At 43.9% G+C, this 22,935-nt stretch overlaps 1 protein-coding gene across 5 annotated transcripts in view; it reads left to right on the top strand.

Annotated features, from left to right (window-relative positions):
- Positions 1–22,935, top strand: part of ERICH1 (glutamate rich 1) — a 123,058-nt gene that overhangs the window by 84,067 nt on the left and 16,056 nt on the right. For all 5 annotated transcript variants that reach the window (XR_003999497.1, XR_003999496.1, XR_003999494.1 and 2 more), the window contains exon 4: positions 22,418–22,792. Coding sequence is in view for 1 of the 5 variants with exons in the window: in XM_030555543.1 (XP_030411403.1) it covers positions 22,418–22,792 (375 nt within the window). In the remaining 4 variants the exon portion in view is untranslated. The remainder of the gene's footprint in view (positions 1–22,417; positions 22,793–22,935) is intronic.

Genomic DNA, 22,935 nt, shown 5'->3' with positions numbered 1-22,935 from the left:
CCATAACTAATATGGTACTATCCAAAATGAATCTGCTGAAATTTGTTCTTTCCCATGGATCAAATCACATCATGTCCTTCTTCCAATTCCTTCTCTAGCTTTCCCTTTGGACGCTGTACCAAGTTTGAACTGCCTGCAATGCCTTGCGCTACTCTGCCTCTGGATCTTGTTTCTTATCATGTTGCTAACTCCAGTTATGTCACCCTTACGATCCCATTCATTTCTTTTTCTTGTTCATATTTCCTTGTTGCTTTCAGTGCTTGTGGCTACAGAATTTGCTGGGGTTTTTTTTAATTGAACAACCTCCTGATCTTGTATACCACACAACTTCATGAGCGTAAAAATCTCCAATTTTTCTAACTGCTGTGCTTTATAGGTTTTTAAATTTCATGTCCATTGTTGTAAAAGCTGGTGTATTTGGAATAGGACTACTAGTGACTTGGGACCAGATCATGGCCTGTTCTGAGAATGTAATTGAGTATGTTACTCCTCAGCAGAGCTCTGGTGACATGCCAGTCAGTGCCTGGGAGCACACACAGCATCAGGTATAGAGTGAGTGCCATACATATATATCACTGTAACCAGGCGCGACTCACCCCTGTGGCGCCTCCTACTGGTCGCTTTGGGAATTAGCTCAAATTCCAGCTCAGAGCGCCCTCTACAGGCCAGTGATCCGCCTTTTGGCTACTGGCCCCGTGTCCCTCCCTGGACCCCGGTGCCCCTTTTATGTGGGGTTCTACCCCCTGGCAGTAACCCCTTCCTCTTTCTTAGGGGTTTCTCCTCCCTGGAATCCCCCACCCTCTATCCCCACGTTGCCTCAGTGTCTTGGCAACTGCCCAGTCATTGGCTAGCCCCACACCCTGGGACAGACTGCAGTATTAGCCTCTCATCATCGGCAAAGGGGGTTGGACCTGCTGCCTTGGCCTACCCCTGGGTTGCACCCTGCAATGCCCAGTACCTCTTAGCCTTCTGCTAGGCTGCAGCCTGGGGCTTTCCAGGCAGGAGCTCCCCAGCTCCTCTGCCTTTCCCCAGCCCTGCTTCACCGTAGGTACCTTATTTGGTTCCCTGCAGCCAGGCCCTTCTCTCTCTAACGCAGAGAGAGACTGTCTGGGCTCCTGGCTTCTCTGCCCTTATATAAGGGCCTGTTGCTCAGTTTGGGGCATGGCCCCAGCTGCTGCCACTTCCCCAATCAGCCCAGCCTAAAAGGCTGCGTTCTCCAACCCCCAGCCCTTATCCAGGGGCTGTTTTAACCCCTTCAGGGCCAGAGCCGAGATCCACTCTGCTACAATCACCTATTTCCTAGGTTCAGCGGGGAGCCAGGAGGCAGATTATGACTAAGCATCAATCTGCTTCTAGGCTTCTTTGACAGTATGCAGCCACATACACAGACCTTTTATGGCACAGTCACAATTTAGCCCTTGATAAAGAAAGCCAATAACTTCCGTGGCTAGACCCACAGCTCACAAGCTGCCGCAAGAAACTTAGTTGCTTGGACCCAGTGTGATGATGCTATATTTCAAAAACTTCTCTGCATGAAATCTGGAAGTTCTGATTGGTTCAAGCATGTTGCTGCCTATGGGCCATATAGTCAACTACTGTAATCGGCATAGCTTCATTGAAGCGAATAGTGCAACGCCAGTGTCCACCAGCTGGGAATCTAGGGCCATGGCTACACTAGAGAGTTACAGTGCTGGTGAGGGGGTTACAGTGCTGCAACTTAGGATGTGGCCACACTTGCAAAGCACGGCCAGCGCTGCAACTCCCTGGTTGCAGCGCTGGCTGTACACCCGGTCGAGCCTCGGGTGTAGTGATTCCAGCGCTGGTGATCCAGCACTGGTCAGCAAGTGTGGACGCCCACCAGCGCTTTTATTGACCTCCGGAGTATAAGGAGGTATCCCAGCATACCTTTTAAGCCTCTCTGGTAATCCTGCACACTCCACTGCCCTGGGCTCAGCTGACCCCACCTTTAAATGCCCCGGGAATTTTAAAAATCCCCTTCCTGTTTGCTCAGCCAGGTGTGGAGTGCAATCAATCAATCAATCAATCAGCGACCATGCCTCCACGCCCCAGACGAGCCCCAGCATGGAACAGTTCCGAGCTGCAGGACCTCATCAGTGTTTGGGGTGAGGAAGCTGTGCAAGCACAGCTGCGCTCCAGCCAGAGAAATTATGATATCTATGGGCAGATATCACAGTCCTTGCTGAGAAGGGGCCATGAACGGGACGCGTTGCAGTGCAGGGTAAAAATTAAGGAGCTGTGCAGTGCTTGCTGCAAAGCCCGTGAGGGAAATCGCCGCTCAGGAGCTGCCCCCACAACCTGCCATTTTTACAAGGAGCTGGATGCCATACTTGGGTGTGACTCCACTGCCAATCCTAGGAGCACGATGGAGAGTTCAGAGCAGGGAGAAGTGGGGGAGGATGTAGAGGAAGCCGAGAGTCAGGCTACTGTGGTGGAGGAAGACACCCCGGAGTCTCAGGAGGCATGCAGCCAGGAGCTCTTCTCAAGCCAGGAGGAGGCTAGCCAGTTGCAGCAGCTGGAAGTTGCTGGTGAGGAAGAAGCAGAGGATCGTGCTCGGGGTAAGCATATTTTTATGTTTTGGGAGAGGACGGTTTGGGTTATGGCTGCCTGCATGCATGCCTAAACGTGGAATAGCCCATTGATTTGCTCTATCACGTCTCTGTAATCTGCCTCGGTAATCTCTTGAAAAGTTGCAGCCAGAGTGTGGGCAATGTGCTTTCGCAAGTTTATAGGGAGAGCCACTGTGGTCCTTGTCCTGGTCAGGCTAACTCGTCCGATCCACTGTGCAGTGAGGGGTGGGGGTACCATGGCTGCACACAGGCAAGCTGCATAGGGGCCAGGGCGGAATCCACATTGCTGTAGAAGACCCTCCCTCTCTTCCCAGGTAACACGCAGCAGTGATATATCTGGCAGTAGGAAAGTTGAGAATTTAGGGATACTTGAGTGCAGGGCGCCAGGTTCGCGGTCCCCCCCCACCAGCAGGTAGCCAGCCCCGCAGTGCGCTCCAGGCTGCCCACCCCTTCCAGCAGGCAACCAGCCCCGCAGTGCGCTCCGGTCTCCCCACCCCCTTCCAGCAGGTAGCCAGCCCCGCGGTGCGCTCCAGGCTGCCCCCCCCCTTCCAGCAGGTAGCCAGCCCCCCGGTGCGTTCCGGTCTGCCTCCCCCCCTTCCAGCAGGCAGCCAGCCCCCCGGTGCGTTCCGGTCTCCCCACCCCCTTCCAGCAGGTAGCCAGCCCCGCGGTGCATTCCGGTCTCCCCACCCCCTTCCAGCAGGTAGCCAGCCCCGCGGTGCATTCCGGTCTGCCCCCCGCCCCCGCCAGCAGGCAGCCAGCCCCGTGGTGCTTTCCGGTCTCCCCACCCCCTTCCAGCAGGCAGTCAGCCCCACAGTGCGTTCCGGTCTGCCCCCCGCCCCTGCCAGCAGGCAGCCAGCCCCGTGGTGCTTTCCGGTCTCCCCACCCCCTTCCAGCAGGTAGCCAGCCCCGCGGTGCGCTCCAGGCTGCTCCCCCCCCCCCTTCCAGCAGGTAGCCAGCCCCGCGGTGCATTCCGGTCTCCCCACCCCCTTCCAGCAGGTAGCCAGCACCGTGGTGCGCTCCAGGCTGCCCCCCTCGTTCCAGCAGGTAGCCAGCCCCGTGGTGCATTCCGGTCTCCCCACCCCCTTCCAGCAGGTAGCCAGCCCCGTGGTGCGCTCCAGGCTGCCCCCCTCCTTCCAGCAGGTAGCCAGCCCCGCGGTGCGTTCCGGACTGCTCCTTAAGGCACCCCTAATCCTTGAAGCCCTTTCCTGGGCCTCTCTAGTAGCCCTGCTCTCTGGTTGTGCAAATTCATCCTCTAGGTGTCGAACCTCGGAGGTCCATTCCTCACTGAATCTTTCACCCTTCCCTTCACAAATATTATGGAGGGTACAGCACGCGGATATAACAGCGGAGATGCTGCTTTCCCCCAAATCTAGCTTCCCATAAAGACACCTCCAGCCGACTTTCAAACAACCAAAAGCACACTCCACAGTCATTCTGCACCGGCTCAGCCTGTAGTTGAACCGTTCCTTGCTCCTGTCAAGCTTCCCTGTATATGGTTTCATGAGCCAAGGCATTAAGGGGTAAGCGGGGTCTCCAAGGATCACAGTGGGCATTTCGACATCCCCTAGTGTGATCTTGCGGTCTGGGAAAAAAGTCCCGGCCCTCAGCTTCCTGAACAGGGCACTGTTCCGAAAGATGCGTGCATCATGCACCTTTCCAGGCCATACTGAGTAAATGTCAGTGAAATGCCCACGGTGATCCACAAGCACTTGCAGAACCACGGAGAAATACCCCTTTCGATTAACATATTCTGATGCCAGGTGGGGTGGTGACAGAATAGGAATATGCGTCCCATCTATTGCCCCTCCACAGTTAGGGAAACCCATTTGTGCAAAGCCATCCACAATGTCCTGCACGTTCCCCAAAGTCACAGTTCTCCTTAGCAGGGTGTGATTAATGGCTGTGCAAACTTGCATCAGCACCATTCCAACGGTGGACTTTCCCACTCCAAACTGGTTCGCCACCGATCGGTAGCTGTCTGGAGTTGCCAGCTTCCAGATTGCAATAGCCACCCGCTTCTCCACTGGCAGGGCAGCTCTCAATCTAGTGTCCCTGCGCCGCAGGGTAGGGGCGAGCTCAGCACACAGTCCCATGAAAGTGGCTTTTCTCATCCGAAAGTTCTGCAGCCACTGCTCGTCATCCCAGGCTTGCAGGACGATGTGATCCCACCACTCAGTGCTGGTTTCCCGAGCCCAAAGGCGCCGTTCCACAGTGCTGAGCACGTCTGTTACTGCCACAAGCAATTGAGTGTCTTGAGCGTCAGGTGTTTCAATATCATCGTCTTACTCCTCCCTGTCACTTTGCAGCTGAAGGAATAGCTCCACTGCCATGCGTGATGTGCTGGCAACATTCATCAGCAAGGTCCTCAGCAGCTCAGGCTCCATTTGTAACAGAAATCTCAGAAATCGCGCTGCAGACTCACAATGCCGCCAAACTGCTCGGAATGTGTAGCAAAGTACCACGGGGCGTCGGAACAGGAAGCGGAAAGACCCGCACACTTCCTTCCTCTTCCCACAAGCCACAGTGCCAAAATGGGACGAAGTGCTCTGTGGGATAGCTGCCCACAATGCATCACTCCCAACAGCGCTGCAAATGCTGCAAATGTGGCCACACTGCAGCGCTGGTAGCTGTCAGTGTGGCCACACTGCAGCGCTGGCCCTACACAGCTGTACGAACACAGCTGTAACTACCAGCGCTGCAAAACTGTAAGTGTAGCCATGGCCTAGCTGTATGTGTCTGCAGTGGTAAAATCAGCCTTTTCCCACTTGTGAATCATTGCCAATATCCAACTGTTCCCTTTCTTTGTTTATGCAGAGACTTTGATCCATGCCTTTGTGGTGTCCTCTTGGATCAATTATTATAATGCTTCACTTGGCATTCTAACCCATTTGTTTAATAGGTTTCAATTTAGCTTAGATTTTGAGGAGTTTTAGGAAGTTCAGATTTGAGTCTGTCTTAGCTCAATTGAACTAACAACCTAGTTCAGTCTTTCATTAATTCTAACTAAGTTTGCTTATATACCTTATAAATGAGGATCAAGTTACCTTCCTGAGTAACTCCTTATTTTCCCGCTTGGTTGATGGTTGTTGGCAAGAGCTTCCTTGCAGTTTCGCCTGGAAAAATGTTTCTCTACATTATTATGCTGAAGGCATATGAGAAATACAGTAGAACCTCAGAGTTACGAACACCAAAGTTACAAACTGACCAGTCAACCATGCACCTCATTTGGAACTGGAAATACACAATCAGGCAGCAGCAGAGACCAAAAAAAAAAGGGAAATACAATACAGTACTATGTTAAATGTAAACTATTAAAAATAAAGGGAAAGTTTAAAAAAAAAAAGTTTTGACATGGTAAGGAAACTGTTTCTCTGTGTGTTTCATTTACATTAAAAACAGCATTTTTCTTCTGCATAGTAAAGTTTCAAAGCTGTTTTAAGTCAATGTTCAGCTGTAAACTTTTGAAAGAACAACCATAATATTTTGTTCAGAGTTGGGAACATTTCAGAATTACGAACAACCTCCATTCCTGAGGTGTTTGTAACTGTGAGATTCTACTGTATGTTGCTTTTCTAGCCATTGTGAACCTGCTTTGTGGAACTAGTTTCTTCCTTTGGGCAGATATGCCAGGCCCCCACCAAAATAATACTAGAGGATAGAAGTTTCCCAGAAATATTTCATTAGTGGGTATAAAAAGCTGCATGTGTGACACTTTAATAGGGAAGGAGAGTGGAGGTGGCGTAGGTTTGAGAAAGTTCAGGTGGAACGCTGGCTTAGGTATCAGTGTTCCTGTACAGCATGTTTAATCCCCAATTCACAGAAATTACTATGTATTGTTGTTCTGTTGTATTTCTGACAGATAACAATTACACTGTCACCATGTCAGATATAAAATAAAACAAAGATTTTCATAGTAGTGCTTGAGCAATAGAGTGATAATATAGCAAAGGTACAAGTAGTTTCTATGAACATCTAATGATTTGTACTTTTTGTCACGTAGTCTGGAGTGGCTCAAAACTGTGAGTGTCTATTTCAGAGCAGACTGTCAGAAAACAAGGACCAACATCCCAAATGATAGATTTATTAACTAAGAAAAGGAAATTAGAGTTATTGAGAGGTTAAAGCAGAAAACTCTATGCACAGGTGAGTCACAGTTTGTAACGTCAAATTATGGCAGTGATATAATAAACTGACAGTTTTCCAGAAATCTTTCAAGGCTACCCAGAATAATTCTGGGAATCTCCATCTTCTCGATCACTTATTCTGCCCTGTTAGAATCTAAACAGTGCAGAGATACAGGATTTTCTTTTGAATCCTGTAGCGAGGCAGTGTGGCTCCCCTCCCCCTCAGGGAGGGTCGAGCCCCATCAGTCATCCACGGGGGCGGGGCCGCTGGGCGGAAATCCCGCCCCTCAAAGGGTCAGGCAGCGGCCCGGAAGAATAAAAGCTGGGCCCCAGCCTTCAGTTGCGGCTTGGCCACCGGCAGGAGCTGACGTGCCCGCCGCCGCTCGTGACTGGGAGGCTGCCCAAGCCAGAGGCCGAGACCAGGAGCTGCCGGAGCTGCCTTGCCCCTACTACAACGAGGAGCTGCCGGAGATGCCTCGCCCCCTGCTACGACGAGGGGCCGCCAGAACTGCCTCGCCCCTGCTACGGCCCCGAGGAGCCCCCAGGCCAGGCGTGACCCGAATTCCCCGAAACCCTACCGGACCTGCCGCCCAGCCCGGATTGGGAGGAACTGATGGTCCTGGACGTCTCCGGAACAGAGGCCCCGGACCAGGTAGGAATAGAGGGGGAATTAGGAAGTAGCCCGGGGGCAGCTGACTCCAGTCAGGCTGCAGAGCTACCGTTGCCCATGTCAGTGTGTTGCGGTCAGGACCCCACTGACCACCAGTAGCAGTGACAACCGCTACCAGGGCCCCGGGCTGGAACGCAGAGGAGTGGGTGGGCCTGCGTTCCCCCTGCCACCCGTAACCGGGTGGCAGATTCCCCCTCTCCCCAGTCGGAGAGGCCTGTAAATGTTTAAACTGTGTTTGGTGCCCCGCCCGAGCCAAGGGCTGGGCCTCCTCTGATTTTGCCGCTGCTCTGCCCTGCTCCAAAGGGCCAGGGCTGTTTAAACTGTGTTTGGTGCCCTGCCCGAGCCAAGGGCTGGGCCCCCTCTGACTTTACCACTGCTCTCCCCAGTCGGAGGGCCAGGGCTGTTTAAACTGTGTTTGGTGCCCCGCCTGAGCTAAGGACTGGGCCCCCTCTGATTTTGCCGCTGCTCTGCCCTGCTCCAAAGGGCCAGGGCTGTTTAAACTGTGTTCGGTGCCCCGCCCGAGCCAAGGGCTGGGCCCCCCCCTCTGACTTTGTCACTGCTCTGACCTGCCGAACGGGCCAGAGCAGACTGTAATTGCAGGGAAGACATCGAGGCCGGTGTGGCTCCCCTCCCCCTCAGGGAGGGTCGAGCCCCGGCGGAACCCGTCTACAAATCCATATTTATATCTTCCTAAGAAGGTCCCTCAATCCCAGTATCCTGTCTTCCAACAGTGGCCAATGCCACAAAGGATATGAACAGAACAGGTAACATCAAGTGATCCATCCCTTGTCACCCATTCTCAGCTTCTGGCAAACAGAGGCTAGGGACACAGGAGACAAGCTGACAGTCTCTCTACACATGTGGCTTTTTCCTTTGATAACAGTGAGTGAGGAAGGCAAATAGAATTTTGATCTTTGACCATATACATAATGGCCACTTGCTCTGAAGTTAGCATTTTCTTTTAAAGTGGTAAGTTCTTCATTAGCATTTCACAAGATTTATTTGATGGGTAATTTAGTTAAACGTTTGTTACTACATTATGACATGAACACACAAGTGAAAACAATCATTTAACATTACATTTCATAAAACTAATGGGAACACCCAAAACACTTACACATTTACAATCTCACTGATCTAATACACGAGTGAATTGATGTGAATACACTCTAGCGTGACCTGGTCAGCCAGTGTTGCACCTTCTTAATAAGTACTTCATAAATGTATATTTCAATCCATTCCAAATATATCATGAGTTAGGGCATTTAGCCAAATGCATTTCATGTCATTGTCCCAAACAACCGAGGCAGCTTCAAATCTAGCTTTGCAATGATTTATGTATCATCTGTATATATTCATAGAGTTTAAGGCCAGAAGGTGCTATTAGCTCATTTAATCTGACCTCCTATATGTCATAGGACATTAAATTTAATCTGATTACCCTTCTGCTGAGTGCAATAACTGACTTGTGTTCAGCTTAGAGCTGGACCTCTTCCCATCTTATACAAATATTCGTGATTTCAACATCTCTATCTGAATGTGAGAGATACTCCTTTTCTCCTCAATAGTCCAGTGATTATATAAGCACCTCGGATGGGGGAGACTCAGTTTCAGGTCCCTCTTTTGCCTGAATTGGAACAAGGACTTGAACATGTGTGTCCCAGATGAGTGCCCTGACTACTTGGCCATTACAGGGTGTATGTCTCTTTCTCTGATTTTGACCAGAAATTCCATCCTGGGCCTGAGAAACTTTCCTGACAAAAATGTTATCTAAATTGATACATTTCAGGGAAGAGTTTTGGTTCTTGTATTCTATAATAAAAAACTGTTTTGTCAGGAAATTCCCGACCAGCTCTAGTTTAACTAAAGCATGTCTTCTAGAAGGTCATCCAGTTTTGATTTGAAGACATCATGTGATGGAGAATCCACCGCTTCTCTTGGTAGTTTGTTCCAATGATTAATCATCCTCACTGTTTAAAAATTTTAGCCTTATTTCTGATTTGAATTGGTGTACTTCAGCATTCAGCCATTGGATCTTGTTATACCTTTCTCCATAGACTAAAGATCCCTACACTATCTGCTAGTATTTGGAGAGGGCGTTGAGGTACAGAAATTGGAATAGTGTGATGATAAAGCAGTACAGAGAGGCAGACAGCAATTGTTGCTGCCTACATTATTAATAATAAATAAAGCCTATTTCTTATGTAGCACTTTTAATGAGTAGATCTTAAAGCTCTTCATTATTTTTTAATGTATTTATCCTCACAGCACTCCTGTGAGGTAGGAAAGCATTATTATCCTCATTTTACAGATGGGGAGCTGAGACATAAAAAAGCTAAGTTACTTACCTAAAGACACATAGGAAGTCCATGGTAGAGCAGAGAATTGAACCAAGGTCTTCTACAAACTGGCCACTCCCCTAATTACTGAACCATCCTTCTTCTCTAGCTTTTCCTCTTCCTTCATGTCTGAGTTGGGACACAACTATGTGTAGCTGGTGCCTTGAAGGTGGACTTGTCCTAGTGAAGCTTTGCTTTTATTTTTGAACAAAGTACACAAGAACTAGTGTCATCATCGTCATAATCATATTCCCATTACGCCTCTGGCATTGTAGGGCAGCAACAAAGCTCCTCCACTCCTGTCTGTTTCTGGCAAGTTTCAGTGGTTCCCCAGATGTACCCCAGATTTTTCAACTCGGCTTCCACAGCTCTTTGCCATGTTGTTTTTGGGCGGCCTCATTTTCACTTGCCTTTAGGTGTCCATCTTATTGCTACTCTGGTGATGGAATCAGATTCCATCCAAAGCACATGGCTAATCCATCTCCAACGCCTCCTGGCAATGATAGTGCTCATACCCTCTTGGCTCCATTGTGTAGGTAGATCTTGGTTTGAGATTGTTCTGAGCCAAAAGATTTTTCTGAGGCAGATTGTATGGAATGAAGACAGTTTGGATGTGTCATGCTTTCTCATTCTCCAGCATTCTGCACTGTAAAGTAATGTTGAAAGTACACAGTTCTGATGAATCTTGAGTTTGGTTTTGCTGTTGTATTTTGATGATCTGCAGACTGTATTTAAACTCCTGAAGGTGTTCCTGGCTTTATTGGTTGTGTTCCAGATGTCCTGGCTTGTTCCACCATCCTGGCTGATGGTGCTGCCCAAATATATGAATTTTTCTACATTGGTGAGAACATAATCCTCTATCCGTACTGGTGATGGTGAGGCAATATTAAAGGTCATGATATCTGTCTTATTGAGATTGATTTTCAGTCCAATTTGCTGGCTGAATGCATTGAGTCAAGTTGTTTTTTCTTGAATATAGTGTTGGGTATGTGATAGGAGAGCCAAGCGAGATCATCTTCGAAGTCCAGGTCTTCAGGAGATGAGAAGGGTGTCCATTTAATGCCTCTTGGAATGTCTTCCATTGTACGCTGCATTACCCAGTCAATGGCAATGTTGAAGAGGATTGCAGACGTCACACACCCCTGACACATTCCTGTTTTGACTTAAAAACTGAGCTACTGTGATCAACACTGCATATAAAGTTGAAATGAAAGCTTTTGATGATGTTGATTATACAGAGAGGGATTCCATATGCCTACAGAATGCACCATAGGCTGGTCCTGTGAATGCTATCAAAAAAAGCCTTTCTAAGTCTATGAAATTTATGTAGGGCTGCTATTGCCATTCTAAGCATTGTTCTATTTTACACAGCTTCATTCTAAGCATTACATATCTCTGATAACTAAAATACTTCTCCATATGTTAATCTAAGCAAAGCTTTAATGTATAACTGACTTGAATGTGCAGTAATGTGACTGGTAACAGTTCTATTCCTCTAGCTTCATAGCTACAGTATTTTTGTGCTTTTTAAAATTCTTTTTTAGCGTTAGTTTAAATATGCACATATCGAAATGAAAGTCCTTGCTGAAATTTCATGGGTTATATACCATTTTCAATGTATCATTTCTTTTTAGCTCAAATATATAGAAATTCTGTAATAAACTTTCCTTCTTTTAAAGGTACAATACAAGCTATGCAGGAAAACCCACTTACAGTGAAACTGTGCAATTCCACCATGTGTAATTCTGTTGGTGAACCTGTGCTGTTGGATTTTTGTGCAGTCATGTAGCTTGTTCATACAATGGAAGCCCTCTTTTAGCACGAGAGTGCAAGATGATGAAAAAGGGACCCCTGCTTTTGTAGCATGGATAGCATGTCTTTCTTTCAGTGACTGAGAGAAAGTGAGCGCTATAATTCACAGCCTCCTTTTTTCTTGTCTAATGCCAGCTGCATAGCCAACCTAGGGAAAAGCATATCTGCTTTTTCTCTCCATCAGCTGGCCCTCATTCTCAGTCATGGCCTTACAATGGGCAATGATAGTGCTGCTGTCTCCAGGGAGCTCAGCCACACACTGCAGTGAATCACTCAGGTCACTTGCTTGCAGGATTTTTCAGGATGTCTATGCATTCCAGCTTGCAGCACAGACCCATAGACACAGGCCCTGATAAACTCAAATCTCTCTCCACTCAAGCACTGAAGTGTTTGCACATGTGAACATAATGGTGAATCTCATGCACAACACGTACACATTTCAAGCTGGCTCAGCTGATGTGTATTTTCAAAATTCGGCTACATTCAAGACTGGGAGAATTAAAAGATTCCTGCGAGCCTACATTACGCAGGACTTTTGGAAATTGCATTGAAAGACTTCACATAAGCCAGTGAACGTTTATAAATATTTTAAAATATTGGGCCTAATCATTAAATATAAATATTTATAGGTTAATAGTTTTAAATCTACAAAAGGAAACTGTTTATTCAAATGAAAAGTTTTATTTGGGGATTAGAGAGTATTATTTTCTTAAACTCAGAGGTGGCATTGTGTTTTGAGTTCTCTTTTAGTTCTGCAGCAAACCACATTAAATTCCATGCATCAAAGCATCAATTTACTGCATACTTTTCCCCCATCCTTCCGTCCACCAAAATAAACCCCAGTGTTTACCCAGAAAAATTATTAATAATTTTTTTAACCAATTTTCAGCTTTTTGTTGTAATAGTAATAAACATTGATACATTCTTGGAGGAAAATTAAATAAAATAAAAGCTAAAAAAAAAGGGCCCTATGAATATTGTCCTTTTGTTTTAAAAAATCACTCCTTTTATTTATTAAAAAATATATACATCCAGTGGTCTGGCTGTATATCCTCATATATAAAATTTAAAAAAATAGGTGAATGTCACAAGAAACTGAATCATTTCCACCTCCCGAGTCTCTACGCAAATTTAAAACTGAAAAAAGGAAATAATTGTTTATCCCCTGCATAATTTACCTTTAAAACTCACTCCTGTCACTGTTTTTGAGGCAAGAGTTTAGTACAGGGTTTGCCGCTTCTGGAAGGAAAGCCCCTGGCGGGCCAGGCCGGTGTGTTTACCTGTCCCGTCCAGCCGATTGCAGCTCCCACTGGCCGCGGATCGCTGCTTCAGGCCAATGGGAATTGCCGGAAGCAGCGGCCAGTATGTCCCTCGGCCCGTGCCACTTCCAGCAGCTCCCATTGGCCCAGAGCAGCAATCCGCGGCCAGTGGGAGCCGCGATCGGCCAAACCTGTGGACGGGGCAGGTAAACACACTAGCCCGGCCCGCCAGGGGCTTTCCCTACAGAAGCGGTGACCCCTGTTTGAGAAACCCTGGTTCAGTAGAATTAAAAACATGATTAGATATGTGGATGGGAACATCCACAATTACAGGATATGAATAAAATATACCAGGTATATAAAACTTTATTACAGAAGCACATTGGGCCGGCTTCCATCAGAGCAAGGATACTGAGCTAGATGGACTACTGGTCTGATCTGCTGTAACAATTCTTATGTTTCTAAGGTTAAAAAAGTCTATAATAAATCAACAACAGATGTGAATTCTAGTGAAAAACTGCTTCAGTGATAACACCATGGGTTAGCTCTTCATCTGGTGTAAAATGGTCATAGTTTCTTTGACTTCAATGGAGTTACAACCATTTATGCCAGCTGAAGATCTGTCCTCATGTCTCCAGCTCCTCACAACTAAACCAGGAGCCTCAGGTTGTCATCTGCCCCTGTATTGGAGCAGAAGAGAATTAGGCTCTGAGGTCACCAGAATCCCACCTGTGCAAGGCTTCCTTTCCATGTAAACAGTAAGGTAAGGTGGTACAAATACTGTCTTGTTTGTGAAGCCTTCTGTACAGATGCTTCACTACTGTACATCTACAGACATTGGTTCTTAAAAACTTCCTAGGATCTGGCTGCCCTAAAGTATGTCAAATTTGAGTTGTGCAGTTTAAGCATAGTGTGAATAAATGCTTTCTCAGAAACAGATGTCAGTCAAATCAGAGAGACAAGAGGGTGTAAGTGGAGTCACAAGGCATAAAAAGCTTTGTTCTCTAAGAAGATCCCAGGCTCTGGAAATTGTCAGATTAAAATGTTTGGCAGAAAGCCATTACAGATACCACAGCACATCAGTAATGTGATTTGTAACCCTAGCACTACTCTGAACACATGTAGCTTCATTGAAAATCAAGTTAGAGATGCCTTACTTGAGTTGTAATGAAGTCCTGACAGTTCTGAATATCATGCTACTGGAGCAATTCTGAAAGTTTTCATATTTTCTGGAAATGGGGAAACCCTGCACTCTTCACTCCAATGTTGAAAGAATAATGTCAAATGATAAACAAGAAGGAAAAAGGACTCCAAGATGTTTGGGTAGGGTAGCATAACAGACACCTCCTAAAATGTGTTAAATCAGGGTGGTGACAGACCACCTGACAGTGAGTCTGGGGGGGTGGGATTAAGCTGATGATCAATATTGTTAAAACATTTATTTGTAATGTCCCATACTTCTACAAGCCACTGGAACAGGAAAACAGTAATAGATGCTAGATGTAGCTGGGTGTCATCAGCTTATTTTAAGGGTGAATAATGAATGATAGAGGCAGCATATAAATGCTGACAAATTTGTATAGCAAAGGGGAATTCCAAATCTAGTAACAGAGATCGGATGAGAAGCTACCCATAAAAACTAACAAATCTATAAGCAGCTACAATGAGAAGGTCAGAACAGTGCCAACCAAATTTACTTGCTGTCACAATCGCTACGTCAGCCTGTTGTGGTACACAGTATTAAACATTGCTGAAAGGTCAGAAAGGACGAAAGAGAAAGAGTTCCCTTCTCGCTATGTTAAGTAATGCACCTGTAAGCTGCCACAAGGCAATCTTCACACTGGATGCAGACCTCCAACCACATAACTACATTCTGTATTTTTGTACCTGATGTAGATAACAGGCTGCTTATTAATGAGTCACCAATTTAGAGAATAAAAACTTCATCCGTTTCTCAGTATGGCATTTAGGACAATAAAGGTGAAAAACGCATGAAGACTGTGCCTCGTTTCCCATTCTTGTCCTTATAGGTTGATATTGTACAATAAACGATGCAAGGTAAAGATTTTATATCTTCTAAATAATGGGCTTTGGCAGTTGTAATTTGAGACCAATCAAATACTGTAATCCACCATAATCCAAAAGGATTGATGGGTAAATGCTAGAAGAAACGCTCTGGCCTGCTGTCTTGGTGTATCAAAATCAAATCATCTTTCAGTTTCCAGCTGTCTTTAACTATTTTCCATTTCTCATTTTCAGAGTGGAAGAAATCTGACTAAAATTAAACCAGAGGAATTGTGATTTCCTCTGAAGCTTGTGTTCTTCCCTATCACTAAGGAAGTCTTTACTATTAACTGCATACTGAATGGTACACAGTGAGAGAATCAGATCTAAGTCAAGGAACTCTCTACAAAATGCATATTTCCCAAGCTACACACACGCATATAGTAATACATTTTAAAAAATTAGATCCTTGTTTCTTTGGTACCAAATCTCCACACATATCATTGTCTGTTACCCCAGTTCTCCAGTTCTGTGTGTGCAAATATGCAGAGGAAGAATGCCCTTATCTTAAGAGCCTGGACTGAGATTTGGGAGGGCTGTGTTCCATCCCCAGCTCTACCCCTGACTTCCTGTCTGATCTTGAGCAAGTCAATCAGAGTCTGATCATATGCCCATTGATGTTAATGACAAACCTGCCCTTGGCTTCCATGGTGAAAGATCAAGGGCCAAATTCACAGAAATACTTAGGCAATGAGTCCATTCTTAAAGCCACTATTCAGCAGTTGCCTACGTTTCTGCTGGTAGGCATGCACAAAGCTGCCTAAGTCGTGACATTGACCCACAGTCAACAAGCAGCTCAGAGCTCTGGAAAACCAGGCTGTGATGCAGGATTCTTAAATTAGTCCCACCTGCCCATCTTGTCTGCAGGGTCTAATTCCCTCCTAATGGGGATAACAATATTTCCCTAAATCATGAGCCAGCTGGGAGAACCAATTAACTCATTAAAGCCTGTGAAGTATTCAGATATTTCAGTAATTGGCTTTATAAATACCTATGTAGACAGAATATCAGAAAAGTGAAAAGAATTACTGTGCATGCTTGTAAAAATTATATGGCCACTGATAGTTGAAATAGTATGAAGTGGAAAAGATGACACATTTTCAGTCTATAAAGATGTTGGGCAATGCTCCAGTAAATAATAAAAGCAATAGCATCACCACTACTCTTGGTTTATGGTGTTAAATATGTAATGTGAAAAGCCTTATTTTGGATGCAGATGCCATATTTTTAGGCTTATATGAAGTATAATATCAAACTCAGAGAGGTTTGTGTATTTTCCCTTATTACAGCAGGGATCTTATTTCACTGATGGTGAAGTGAGATGATAAAGTCCATCTCCTTGATGTTTAAAGGAAGAGGTGCTGAGCAACCCCAGCTCCCACTGAAGTAAATGGGAGCTAAGGGGGCACTGCACGTGGCAGAATTGCCACACGTGAACACTTCCAAGAATCTGCTAACTTTAGGTGCCTCTGTGTTTGAGTACCCAACATGAGACACCTCGGGACTGATTTTTCAAAGTACTGAATACTCCCAACTCCAGATCACCACAGCAGCGTTTTACACAGGATATATATGGTATATCCCTGACTAGAATCCACATATTTATTAAAATAATTTTAGTTGTTTAAAAAAATTATAAATGTGTACATTCATAACAAATTTAAATCATTGCAGAAGATTCTTGAGCCAAATCCTCAGATGCTTGTAAATCAACATAGATCTGTTGACATAAATTGGTGCTATGCCAGTTTGCACCACTGGAGGACCTGGTCCATGATGTTCTTCATTCCATTTCTCAGAATACACCTGGGGTGTAGTTAATGTAGCATTGTGCCTCCGCACCCATGTCTTATTGCTTATGTTAAGAAGTTTCTAACTTAACTGTACATTTTTAACTATTTAATAAAAAAAAATTAACTTTGAATATCCAGTGTTAGGAAATAGCTGGCCCTGCACCTTGAAGCATGCCTGTTTTCATTCACTATTTTATATGTTCACAAATTTCAATCCAAATCTGAATTAACAGCACAAAACAAGCCTTCTGGAGGAGATACTGCAAAATAAAAATACTCCGAAGCTTTGCGTTCCTTATAATATTCCATTATACTTCATTCTCCACTCTTTTAAAAATGGCTATACTGGCAGCTAAAAATTACTAATTGTAGCCTTAGGAACTACATCATAAACAAGGTTACACCGTAACTAACAATTAGACATGCTGTCAGAAATTTAAAAATTAGTAGAGTTTAGTACAATGCAATAAATTAACTAAAATTGATAAATTAGGGCAGAGTTTTAGTGTTCAACTATATCATTTTGGTCTTTCAGAAATCATTTTCAAATTGGAACTAAATTTTTGTCCTTCATACTATTAATTACCAGGAATTTAAATAAATATCACATTTTTCCACATTAAATCACTTGTCATTTAATAGTCTGTAGTCCATTAATCCAGATTAGGCCTTATATCCTACATCAATTTATCCTGACTAACTGAAAATGCTAATTTTAAATGCTGCTCAAGTGTTTTAATATTCTGGCTTTTTTCATAATTTCTGTTTTATTTTTCAAGGGAAATGAGAACCCTTTGGGTTCTTCAAACGTAGAGTTCATTGAAGACCGAATCTGAAAAAATGCTTGTAAAGAAGACTCTTTGAAATGTTAATCCATGGCCTACAAAACTAGAAGAAAATCCAATTGTTTTTATTGAAAATATGTGCGGTTTGAAATGTTTAAAATGTCTTCAGTTTTATTACTTCACAGTTATATGGAGTTGAAGGCCAAAAGGGACCAGTAGATCATCTAGTTTCAACTCCTATATATCACAGGCCACTACATTTCACCTAGTTACCCTGGTATTGAGCCCAATAATAAGTATGTTTGACTAAAGCATAAATTCAGAATGGCATTCCATCTTGATGTGAAGACATCAAGAGATAGAGAATTGACAACTTCTCTTGCTAGTTTCTTCGAATGGTTAATCATCGTCACTGCAAAAACTGTGTCCTACTTCTAATCTGAATTTGTCAAGCTTCAGTTTAGTTCATGTTATATGTTCTTACTTCATGCAAACCTGGGCTGCACTAATCCACAGGCTGCAGAGAGAGAGCTCCTACTAATGAATTTGTAAAAAGCAACAGAGTCCTGTGGTATTATTGGGGGGAAAAAACCCTGCAACCACACAAACTTGATGATACTTTCCCTTCAAATACAAAAACTTAATCTTATTAAGAAAAGACTCTCCCTATTTAGCGGCAATTAGGCTCTGCAGCTGCTAAGTTGTGAAAGTTCTGTGGGCACCCGCAGCTTGGTACCTTTACAGCATTTCTGATTCAGTAGCCCTAAAAAAAGGATAATGATTGTCATAGAAACCTGGCATTAACCTTCATTGCCACTTATCCCCAGACTGTGAATCTTTAGATCTGCCTACTTTTTTTGCTCTTCACCACAAACAACCTAAACCAAAATGTAATTCATCTTCAGTTACTGCTTGGTGCACCATGGAAAAATATGTAATGACAGGGAAGGAAAAACAGGTTAAAACAGATGGAAAATAGACACAACTGATTTCATTTGAGCAAACGATGAATGCTGTTCTCTGAATATAAATACCACAGACATCTTCCAAAAAGCCCATTGTGTGAATTAGAAAGTTCCTGTGCAAATATGGTAAAGTTGACTGCTACAGTTGCAGTATCTGTCCCTAACAATGCATTTTAAAAGACTCTTTTCATAAACCTGTTATGTAGAAGAACTATGTTTCGTCAGACATTACACTTGACTTTTCATCTTTCCCCATCTCTACTTTTTTTGTACATAGCTATCTTTTTTGGGGATAAGTAGTAAGAAAAATCACAGTGCCCTCTTGAGTTTGTACTGAACCATGTCCAGCTTTGTCTTCCTTGTCATAGTCTTCTATGCCCTTGTTACCACCATGTTGTATTATTCTAATGCACACTAGGAAAACCGCTAGGAAGCTTCAGCTAGTGAAGAACACAGCAACCTTCCTGCTTTGGATTGTTTCAACATTAGCACGCTGTAGGGGAGATTTTCAAATTTACATAGGATGTCCATGTCTTTCTATCAGTTTGGGGTGCTATTGACTCTAATCTTCAAAGGTCTGCCTGCCTGATTTTCAGAAGTGGGGAGCACCTACAACTTGAATTAAAGTTAGTAGGAGCTGCGGGTGCTCAGTGCTGTAAAAATCTGTTCCTATGTGGTGTAGGACCCATCTGCCTTAGGCACCACCTCTTTCGCTAGTGAGTGAACCCATCTACTGTGGATTTACTCAGTCTCCATGTGGGAGTGAAAGTTAGGTGTTTCAGTGGAGGTTATTTAGATGTGTTGATCCACCAGAGACTTTTTACTGACATTAAGGTGGCAGTACAAGACTCATCTTTTCAGTTGCTATCAATGAATTTCTCCTTATGGTTAGGCCAGGGGAAGACACAGAAATGGGGAGTATTTGTCAGGCCTGGTGTGTACAGTTTAAATACAAGTTTGTATTTAATTGTGTCATGTGACCAGATGCCATGGGGATGAATGCATAAGAATATCAATTAATAAATGAAGTCAGTATGCAACAGAAAATCATTACTATTATTATAATTATTTCTATTTTTCCTTGAAGGCCTAAACTGGACTTGCAAATATAAGAATATTGTGTAAATGAATCCATTCATCCTAATGAATATTAATGATTTGATCCCTTTATTTCACTCAGAAGCAGTGTTTATGATAGATTGTATTCTATTTAACTACATATTTAACATGTTCTTATTAGAATTGCTTATACGGTATAAATTCTCAGAATTTACTAATATCCCAGAAATAACAGACTTCTTGAATCAATAGTAAGAAGTTATTATTACAGCAAAATTTATGTTGCTTGAATTTTTCAAAGAATCCGAGCAGCCCTACAAACTGATATATGGTGCAACATCAATCAAAATTAATTTAGAGTGAAACCTCAGAAATTTGAATATGTATTGCAAGCTGGTAAGTTTTGCTAATTAGGAAAGGTCAGATTCTAATATATTGGACTCACCTTAAAAGTATCTTACTTCTCAGAGAGCCCCTTTGAAATCAGTCAGTAAGTAAAGGTGGCAAAATTTAACCCTAAATGTCTCATGTATGGGGTCAGTGCATGTGATATGTCACATCCTGATGGGCAAGCAGGGAGTGCCATGGAGTAATCAAGCAAAGTGGCAAGTTCAGTCTTTTTTGGACTATAATACCAGAAAAATGTAGAAACACTGGAAGATGTTCAGAAAAGGCCCACAAGAAATGACTGGAGGACAGGAAGTTTAACTTAAGAAAGATGGAGAGAACTAAGTACACCTTATAAAAATGCTGGGTCTGATTCTGCTCTAACTTACACTGGTGTAAATCAGGTGTGACACCATTGAAATCAGTGGAAGCACACCATTGGGTAGCCAGTATACATGAGAGAAGAATCAGTTCATTCTGCCTGCTCACCCCGCTGTCTCCAGACCTCCTCCTGTCCTGAGCTACAAAGGATAGGAAAACCTTTGGACTTGACTCAAAATTTCTATTATCTTAAGCCCTTTCCTCCCTTTTGAGACCTTTTCATGGCGGTCTCAAGCATTTTGTGGGTGCCTTGCTCCACAGTATGAAATTGCTGCCCTGAGCCTTAATGGTCTCAGGCTACCTTATAAATGTCTTGGAGCATTTGGCAGCTGAAACAGCTTACAGCTGCTTTCATGATCCAGAATTGATGTGCTTATGTAAACAGAGGGTTAAGTAATTTCAGAGAAGAAAAGTTATCAAATTTTACCATAGGATTTAGTTCTTATTACAAAGTGAATCCAGTCAAGGCCGAAGTAGATCTTAAAATGCAACTTTGATGCTTTGCTTATATTTTCTTCCCCCATTCATCCCTGCCTTTAGCTCTCATATTTTACTCCTCCAGGGCTACACAGACGGTATTTTTCCTACATCCCATATGTCCAAATCCTACATAAAGATGTTTAGCTCAAATGTCATGCATTTGAAATGCTCCACAGCCTCCTTCATAGAAGGTATCAAAAATGTCTTTGCAGTGAGTCATCCATAGCTAAAGAGGAACCGAGGGTCTTGTAGTGATACTAAAAGAGAGAAAGTGGCTCAGAGCTAATGGAGTTCGAGACAAAAGAGGAAGCACAAATGAAAAGTCCCCAGCTACTGAGAAAAGAGAGGCCAAGATTGGAGGGTCAGACAAGTTGTGCATGTCAGAGGCAAGTGGACAAAGTGTGCACAGCAACCAAGAGCGTGGACCTGATTCACTAGCATAACACTAGTGTAATGAAGTAGAGAAACTCCTTTGACTTCAGCAGAGTAACACTGGTGTAAAACTAGCTTGCAGAGAACCAGAACCTGTGTTTTCAGTTGAATTCTGAATGTGAAAATAAAGGATAATAAGAGTTAAATGGTCTTGCTTTCTGAAGTGAGACAGTAGAATGGCAGCAGTGTTCAGGGCCCCCTGAAGTTTAAAGAGAGTAAGGATGTCAATAGACTATAAAAGAGAATTGCAGTTAATTAGACAAGAAATTATTTTAGGCATAAATAAGGATTTCAGCAGCAGCACAGTCAAAGTTAGGGTGGATTTTGGCAATCTTCTGTGGGTGTGACAGGCAAGACTTGCATTCCGAGGTGATGTGTGGGAGAGGAGGCAAGTTCAGTGTTGTGGATGACTTCAGAATTCTGGCTTTGGTTGCAAAGATAAGCTCTGAATAAAGGAGCATGAAGCAGAAAGAGGGACTTCATCCCCTTGACATTTCAACCTTTTAAAAAATGAAGCAGTAGGGAAGTTAGTGTTATAGCCAGGGAATGACAGTCAAGAGAGGCAGTTAGAGAGATCAAGAATTGTGAGTCAAGGGCATTGTTACCTTAAATGTCTTTCCCCATAAAGGTGATGTCCAAGGCTAGAGCTATCAGTGGTATCAATGGAGAAGAGGAAAGAGCCAAAGACTGAGAACTAAATTGTGCCTTTAAGGCACAGCCCTACAGTTGGGGCATACAGGAGCTCCATCAATCGTTTCTACTGTATTGCACACAATGTTCTTCTGTGCTTCGTCAGCCCTACTAGCTGGTGTTCAGACAAGTGGGGTCTTTGCTCTGTTATCAGCCACCCGTGGTAGCCTAGCAGAAGCTCCGCTCTCATTATGTTGTGCCCCCATGCTTGGTAAGGGAGGGATGCTCTTTTGTCCTCTTCCCTATGTAAGGCTATTCATAATATGGCCATGAGTCTTGAGGCCTTTCATACCGATGGGATGAAAAGAAGTAAAGTCTCCGTCAGCAATGGAAGCGGAGAGACACTGGGCTTCCTGTCTGATGCATTCAAGAAGATGTTTGCAGTGTTGTTATAGCAGTATTTGTTCCAGGATATTAGAAAGACAAAGTGGGTGAGGTAATTTCTTTTTCTGGAGCAATTGGACTCAAGAAGTGCCATTGATAGGTAGTACTGAAAGCCACACTGAGGAAAGAGAGTAAGATTAGGGATACTCACATAAGTCAGAACTGGGGGGGGAAAGTGATTAATATGCCTCTTTTAAACCTACAGAGGAGGATTCTCATGGACAACCCAAAAAAAAGCGCATTCGAAGGAAGAAACGAAAGAACACTGTTGGAAATCCTGATAATTTACATAGAGAACAAACAGAATCTGAGAAGCATGACACTCTGTTTCAAGATAATGTACAGCTGCAGCAGACAGACAGCACAAAAGTAAGCAAAAACAAAAAGAGGAAAATGAAAAAGAAACGGCAAAAAGAAAAGATGAGAGCAGCTGGCATGCTAACAAAAACCACTGGTGTGGATTTTACATACCAGCCTGAGAAAGACAACAGTGAAGGAGCATACTTTAAAGACATATATGAAAAAGCAGATGGCATTCTGGACTTCTTGAAGGCAACGCAAGAAATCTATTTTGCTGACAGTATGTACCAACCTTTTTTTTTTTTCCAGTAACAGCTTGAAATTAGGGAAAAAATATGCTTTTTATTTCTATATAGAATGGGGTATATCCATTGCTAGTATAACTTCATTGAAGTCAGTAAGGGCTACAAGTGCTTAGCAGTT

The sequence above is a fragment of the Gopherus evgoodei genome, chromosome 3 (genome assembly GCF_007399415.2).
Source record: "Gopherus evgoodei ecotype Sinaloan lineage chromosome 3, rGopEvg1_v1.p, whole genome shotgun sequence".
NCBI classification, from domain to species: Eukaryota; Metazoa; Chordata; order Testudines; family Testudinidae; genus Gopherus; species Gopherus evgoodei.
Note: the sequence above shows the minus strand (reverse complement) of the source record. Positions and strands in the feature narration are given on the sequence as shown.